The sequence below is a fragment of the Dipodomys ordii genome, unplaced genomic scaffold (assembly GCF_000151885.1).
Source record: "Dipodomys ordii isolate 6190 unplaced genomic scaffold, Dord_2.0 Scaffold188, whole genome shotgun sequence".
Classification (NCBI taxonomy): Eukaryota; Metazoa; Chordata; class Mammalia; order Rodentia; family Heteromyidae; genus Dipodomys; species Dipodomys ordii.
In genome coordinates, this window is record NW_012267404.1 from 755,730 (window position 1) to 763,812 (window position 8,083).

The 8,083-nt window shown below is 39.8% G+C and overlaps 1 protein-coding gene across 1 annotated transcript in view; it reads left to right on the plus strand.

Moving 5' to 3' along the window:
- Nucleotides 1-3,074: 3,074 nt before the first annotated feature.
- The window catches only part of Tnks2 (tankyrase, TRF1-interacting ankyrin-related ADP-ribose polymerase 2), a 69,680-nt gene continuing 64,671 nt past the window's right edge, over nt 3,075-8,083 (plus strand). The window contains exons 1-2 of the mRNA XM_013034319.1: nt 3,075-3,078; nt 5,108-5,332. Of these exons, the coding sequence (XP_012889773.1) occupies nt 3,075-3,078; nt 5,108-5,332 (229 nt within the window). The remainder of the gene's footprint in view (nt 3,079-5,107; nt 5,333-8,083) is intronic.

Genomic DNA, 8,083 nt, shown 5'->3' on the forward strand with positions numbered 1-8,083 from the left:
GAGGCCCTGGGTTCGATTTCCCCAGCACCACATAAGCAAAAAGAAAAAAGCCGCAAGTGGTGCTGTGGCTCAAGTGGTAGAGCGCTAGCCTTGAGCTAAAAGAGCTGAGGGACAGCGCCCAGGCCCAGAATTCAGGCCCCACGACCAGACCCCCCAAAAAAAATTGAATAGAGGAAGTTAGAAGCCCCCAGGGAAACAGCACATGTCCAAACTTGAATTCCTTGCTTTTCACCAGTAGTCAGTTTCATCTGAAGCTTTTCCCTTTTCAGTTGATGAAAAAACTGCAATCAAGCCTCCATTACTCAAGCCAGATATCTTGAGGTCATCTATGACTACTGGATCTAAGTTGCTCTTGCTCTCTCATACTCATATTTTCACCACATCCAGCCCGTTAGTCAACTGTGCTGGCTCTACCTTCAGTTTACCCAGAATCTGCCACTTATTATCCTGACAAGCACCACCAAATTGTGATCCAGGCCACTACAATCTCTTGCCTACTTCTGTCTATCCCAGCAGCAGCCAGAGAGTAATGTAAGTCATGTCATATTACTTGTCAGATGAAAACTCTAGTTACTCTCCATTTTCCTCCAAGTTAAAGAGGAAAAATAAAAGGCCAAATTTCATTCATAATGATGTCTCTATCTGGCATCCTTACAGAGCTTCATTTCCTACTATACTGTAAAGCCGAATTCAGAAATCCTTACCCAAAAGACCACCAGAGACCGTCACCAATGTAAAAGCAAAGGAGTCTTTATTGCAAGCTCAAGCTTGGTCCCCCGTGTACATGGCAGCAGCCCATGACGCTGAGAGGCCCCAAGCCCAGGGTTACAGCACTTTTTATACATTTTTTAGGGAAGGCAGGGGCTTTGCATACATCATAACTTCTTGTAACAAATGACTACAAACCACAGGAAAATCATAAAACAACTCTATAGTATGATTGGCGCACTACAAAGCGGGAAAGGACCAGAAATGGTTAGATCAAGGGGGCTGACATACTTTAAACTGGTTGGCTTGTACCACAGGGGACTCTCAAGAGGATAGGTGCTAAACTGCAGGGTGTCTGGTTTAGATAATGGTCACCAGACCCCAGGAGGGGCAGTTCTGGAATTTCAGATACCTTGACATACTGTCTTGAGAAAACACCATCTGTGGTTCCGAGAATTGTTTGTGCAAGGCTTGCTGTCCTAATTCCTAGCATTGGGGCTGAAGTGGGTCAAGAGTTAAGTTGCAGAACTGAGATGGGGGTCTTAAGTGAACTGGAGTTGCTTAGGTTCCTCAATACTAAATTCCTTTCTCACTCCATGCTGCCTACTGCTCTCTTTACAGTTAGCTGGTTTGGCTAACTCTCATCTCTTTTCAAGCCTTTGATCCAGTGTGACAATCTCAGAGAGGCCTATGGTGACTGACCTATGCTGGTTACTCTGCCCTGCTCTTCTTTTTCTTGCCATCTGGAAATATTCTTATTTTGTGTATTTATTGCTCATCTTTCTCATCCCTATAGAAGAGAAGTTCCTCAAAAGCAAGAATTTAGTTTGCTGAGTGGTATGGCTTAGAACACCAGAAAATTATATGGCACATAGCTATTATTTCTTGGCCTTTTGCTACATGAATGACTGAAACAAGGACTATCAGTAGAACATACTGCTTTAGAATCTTTGAAGAAAGTGTTTCAGGAAGGAAGAAAATAGGAAAGTTATTAAATTTCACTTGTGTGTCTTCATAAGATACAGACTAGATGTGTTCTTTGGATTTGGCAATATGAAGTGACCTTATTGTAAGTAGTTACAAGAAAAATTCAGAAGTCACTGTGATTGGGAGAGGAGTAAATAGGAGATTTGAACAAACTGTTATTCCCACTCAGAGATGGGAATGTGAGTTCTTAGAGAATAGTTTCTACAAAATGGAAGGAATTTGTAGGTATATGTTGTTACCTAAGAGAGAAGGGACAGATTAATAAAGGAAAGGAAAGTAATGACTGAAAATGTAAGAAAGAGCTACAGTGAAGGTGAGAAATTGAAAATGTACTTTCAACAAAACATAGAATATTAATGTTTTCTAGTCAGCTTCATTAATGTTTTGGGGCTTTTTTGGCTTTGGGGGGGGGTTGGGTCCGGTTGTGGGGCCTGAACTCTGGGCCTGGGCGCTGTCCCTCAGCTCTTCAGCTCAAGGCTAGCGCTCTACCACTTGAGCCACAGCGCCACTTCTGGCTTTTTTCTTTTTGCCTATGTGATGCTGAGGAATCAAACCCAGGGCCTCAGGCATGCAAGGCAAGCACTCTACCACTGAGCCACCTTCCCAGCCCAAGCTTCATTAATGTTTACGCATGATTTTAACTTTAATCATTATGCTCATTATTCCAGTGTGTGTTCTCTAATTCAGTCTGATTCCTGAGTTCAGAAGTCTTGAATCTACTAACTGGGCATTTGATAGCAACATTGTTTGTAAAGATTGGAAATTTTTTTTTTTTGATCGGTCATGGGGCTTGAACTCTGGGCGTGGGCGCTGTCCCTCAGCTCTTCAGCTCTAGGCGTGTGCTCTACCACTTGAGCTACAGCACCACTTCCGGTTTTCTGGTGGTTTATTGGAGATAGGAGTCTCACAGTCTCTCCTGCCCGGGCTGGCTTTGAACCTCGATTCTCAGATCTCAGCCTCCTGAGTAGCTAGGATTACAGGCATGAGCCACCAGCGCCCGGCGGAAAATAATTTTTAAAAATAAGGATCAAGAAATAATTTAAGGACTGAGTGCTAGTGGTTCATGTCTGTAATCCTAGCTCCTCAGGAAGCTGAGATCTGAGGATTGAGGGTCAGAGCCAGCCCAGGCAAGAAAGCTCCAATTAACTACCAGAAAACTAGAAGTGGTGCTGTGGCTCAATGCTAGCCTTGAGCAAAAGAGATAGTACCCAGAGATAGTACCCAGACCCTAAGTTTAAGCCCCATGTTGGACAAAAAGGAAAAATAAAAATAACTCAACTCTGAGAATGGAGCTAGTTAAAACTTTGATATTTCCAGCAAAGAAAACATATATTAAAAGGAGTTTATTTCTAGGAGGTTACTAAATTTTTTGACGAAAGATGCGTATAGTATCTTTTATATATATATATATATATGTATTTTTGTGTGTGTATGTATATGTATATACATACATATAATATATAATTATAATCAGGGGAAATTGGGAATAAAAGTAGAAGTACATCCTTTTCTTCCAGCCTTGTAATTGTTACCAATTCTGTTCACAAGAACCCATCCTAAACACTAAGTCAGTCTTGATTTTGGGCCCTTGTCAGTTATCACATGGATTATGAGATAACTAGTCATCTAAATAAAGTCTTGACCTATCTACTTCAGTCTCCACATTTCATTCATTAATCCACATATCACCAAGATGATCTTTCTAAGAAAGAAAATATTGATGTGTTTTAGTATTGTTTTCAAATGGTAAGAAGTGGTTCAAAAAGATAAAGGTATATTTTCTTTGGGGATTTTGTGAAAAGGAGGAAGAAGATTGTTCACATCAGTTAATTTGAACTATGGGTACAACTATATCAGTCTGATACTTAGTAAACATGGCATAAACATAAATTCAAGTCATAAATAAAATTTTATTGAAATCTGAAAAACACTACTTTGTAAGTTCAAACACTACCTTAGTGTGACATTCAAGGATCTTCCTGATCTACCATCTGCCACTTTGAACATTGTCTGGCTCTGGGCTGTTATGAAGGATTTGCTCTTTCATGCTTCCATCTACATGTGTATTTTGTTTCTTCTGCTTGGACTGCAATGACTTTTCCTTAAATTGTGAGCTTATTGAAATGAGGGACGATACAAATATATTCATTATTGTGGCTGGAAACCTAACTCTCCTTCCCTCCCCTCATCCTCCCAAAAATGTGTGTGTGTGTGTGCACGTGCACGCGCACACACACACACACACAGAGTCTTTTCAGCCCTTTTTAACTTCTTTTCAGTTGCAACCAGTTTCCTACCAAGCTAGAAAGACTAAGTCTTATCCACTCCCGTGCCTGTCATCATAAAAAAGATTGTATGTACACTTGATTCTAAGAATATTACTAAGAATTTTTAGAAGAGTAAAGCATTTTCATTCACCCACACATACCCTTCCATGTTTTAACATACTCTCACTGATAGACACATCCTTCCATGTTTTAACATACCATGAAAATACTTTTCATTTCACAGTAAGCTTTAAAAAGTTATTCAGCCAGGCACGCTCACACTTATAATCCTAGCTACTCAGGAAGCAGGAAGTGGAGCTGTGGCTCAAAGTGGTATAACTGAACTCAGGGCCTTGCACTTGGCTACTCAAGTGCTTATCCACTGAGCTAAGTTCCCAACTTCAAGCTCATCTGATTTGTTTTGTTTTTCTTACTGCTTTCATAGAGGCTGTAAAAATAACAGAAACATTTTATGAGGTAGATGTGGAGAAGAGATTCTAACAAAAGTTAGTTTTGTCACTGCTTTATAAGAGAGTCTTTTTTTGTTGTTGTTGGCTTGAACTCTGGGCCTGGGAACTGACCCTGATGCCCTTCAGCTCAAGGCAAGCATTCTACCACTTGAGCCACAGCACCACTTCCAGTTTTCTGGTGGTTAATTGGAGATACAAGTCTCATGGACTTCCTGCCTAGGCTGGTTTCAGATCTGAGCCTCCTGAGTAGCTAGGATTACAGGTGTGAGCCACCACAGGGCCCAGCAAAGTAGTCATTTATATATGTAAGTCATGTATTTTGAAAAGGTGTATATCTTTAGTATATGTTAAATATATAACACTCTGAATCTGAAATTTAAAATGCAACTAGTGGGAAATATCTGAAGTTTTGAGTTTTTCTATTAATTTTGTGATCTCTTTGAAGTTTAAGTACCAGCACCGACTAAGGCACTAAGGTCCCAAGACTACTAAAGAAAGATTTGGCTTTTATCATTAAAGTTTGTTAGTGGTGTATTTCAGATTACCTTTCTTATTCAAGAATAAACTGTTGAATTTATTGTTTTCCAACCTAGAATGTTTTAGCATGATTTATACTTGGTGATTCTAGTGTATTTTCCTTGGTGAACTTTAAATGTACAATTTGTTTTCTCGTAGGTTTTGGACGGAAAGATGTAGTCGAATATCTACTTCAGAATGGTGCAAATGTCCAAGCACGTGATGACGGGGGCCTTATTCCCCTTCATAATGCATGTTCTTTTGGTCATGCTGAAGTAGTCAATCTCCTTTTGCAACATGGTGCAGACCCAAATGCTCGAGATAATTGGAATTACACTCCTCTCCATGAAGCTGCAATTAAAGGAAAAATTGATGTTTGCATTGGTAAGACTATTTGAATTTCAGAATTTTCCAGATGTTATCATTACTTAATGCAAAATGGTATTACTGATATCAAATTCTGCCAAATTGAACTTAAGTATTTAGGAACACTTCAGATTGGGTGTGGTAGCTCATGATTTGTAATCCTAGCTTCTTGGGAGATAGAGATCAGAATGATCACAGTTGGAGACTAGTCCTGTCAAAAAGTTCATGTGGCTGGGAAGGTGGCTCAGTGGTAGAGTGCTTGCCTGGCATGCATGAGGCCCTGGGTTTGATGCCTCAGCACCACATAAGCAGAAAAAGCCAGAAGTGGCGCTGTGGCTCAAGTGGTAGAGCGCTAGCCTTGAGCTGAATTGCTGAAGGACAGTGCCCAGGCCCAGAGTTCAGGCCCCACGACTGACAAAAAAAAAAAAAAAGTTCAAAAGCTGGGCATATTTGTCATTTCAGCTATGCATGTAGCATAAATAAGCTTAGGGCAGTCCAGCCCAGGCATTATGAAAGCAAAAAGGGCTATGGGTGTGGTTCAAGTGGTAGAGTGCTTGTCTGACGTTCTTGATTTCAAACCTTAGTACTAAGGGTATGGGGGAACTATTCGCTGAATGTACTTTTTATAGTACTAAGTTTAAACTTCTTTGGAGACTAGAGTATACAGTTCCTTTTCTCACGAAACTTGGATTCTCTTGGAAGACAAAATCAGAAAGAACCAAATAAAGACAAGATGGAAGTAAACTGTTGAGTGATACTGGATAAAGATTAGTGAAGTAACTTAGCTGAAGTCAAGTCTCAAGGGGCAACTACATGGAGTCTTTTTAATGAAAGAAAGGTAGGTAGGGAGTTCTTTAAAAGAGTTTTGCATGCTAGATTTAAGAAGCTTTATATAACTTTGTAGGCAGTGTGTACTTTTCAAGATACTTAAAGGGAGCAGTTTTATGAAAATATAGAACATTTTAGAAAGAGTAATCTAGTAGGGAGCTGGGTAAATGGGTGGCATCATAGAGCCTAGTTAGGGCACTGTAAAATATCCATGTGAGAGGGAAATGACCTAGGAATATTCAGATTAGAAATGACAGGTTAAATAAAAAAGCATTTGATGGAAAATTTTTTCCATTATTAGTGTTTAAAATATTTGAGCCCAACAAATGAGAGAGGAAGGAATGGTTTATAGCTTGGTTGGTTTCAGTTTTTACCTACCTACCCTACTCCTTAGACTTGTATACCTTGCTGTTGAATCTCAGTCTGTGTGGTAACAATGAATAGTGAACTTGTACTGATTAATTCTGTTTTTCTTCACACAAAAAAAGATGAAAACTTTACAGAAAGTTTAAGGAAGTTATTTAGTATTTTCATCCTACAGATCTGTCTATGGCTTTAGATACTGCATTTCTGTCTTGACATAGTAGCCTTTCTAGCATATATAGCACTCCTTAGAATGAGAACGATTTTAAGGAAGGATTTTTTTTTCCCCTAATGTACTTTGTTCTGTTTGTTTTGTTTGAGAAAGATTTTCCTAACGTAGGGTCCAACCTGGCCTAGAACTCAGAATGTAGCTCAAGCTTTTCTTAAACTTGAGATTGTCCTTTTTTAGCCTCTACAGAGTTCCAGCTAGCCTCTACAGCGTGCTGCAATTACAAGCATGTGCCCTCAGACCTGCCTCTTTATATACTTGTTTATATGTTCTTAATCACTAGCCACTCACAATATGAATAATCAGGGAATATCTTACATTGAACTAAGGGGAAACTTAATGTGCCTTTAATGCCTTAAATAATGAAATATTATATACATATAAATGTTTATTTACATACAACATACACTTTTTAATCAGGCGTGCACTGCTATACCCAGCTATTTTACATTCTTATACTTAAAATGTAACATTTACCATATTATTAGGATATAAAAACCCTTTAAAGGACTTTGAGATTCTGTAAAAAAAAAATGTGTTTTGTTTTTGTCTGTATGAGGGTTTGAACTCAGAGCCTGAAACTCATGACTTAGCCTTTCCACTCAAAGCTGGCACTGTCCCACTGAGCCACGGTTTTGTTTATGGCTTTTTTCTTGGTTAATTGGAGATAAGAAAGGGGTAGATAAATGAAGAGGAGGTTGTGGGAAGAATGCAGACAAGAATCTAGTATATAGCCTACAAAATTAAGAGTTAGAGAAGGGGTAGGTAAGGTAAAGATGGATAAGAATTTTGAAAGGGGTGACATTGGTTGGTAAAGGTACAGTGTATTCATTCTATTTTGTTAAATGCCAACTACTTTGTACAACTACTTAAAGATAATTTTAAAAATAAAAAGGGATCTCTTGTATTTGTCTGCCCAGGCTAGTTTCAAACTTTGACCATCAGATCTCAACCCCTTGAGTAGCTAGTATTAAAAGCATGACCATTGACACCCAGCTGAACCAGAATTTTGTTTTTTTTTTGGGGGGGGGTCCAGTCGTGGGGCCTGAACTCTGGGCCTGGGTGCTGTCTCTCAGCTCTTCAGCTCAAGGCTAGCGCTCTACCACTTAAGCCACAGCACCTCTTCCGGCTTTTTTCTTTTTGCTTATATGGTGCTGAGGAATCGAACCCAGGGTCTCATGCATGCAAGGCAAGCGCTTTACCATGAGCCACCTTCCCAGACCTGAACCAGAATTTTTTTTTTTGGGGGGGGGGTCCAGTCGAGGGGCCTGAACTCTGGGCCTGGGCACTGTCCCTCAGCTCTTCAGCTCAAGGCTAGCACTCTACCACTTGAGCCACAGCACCACTTC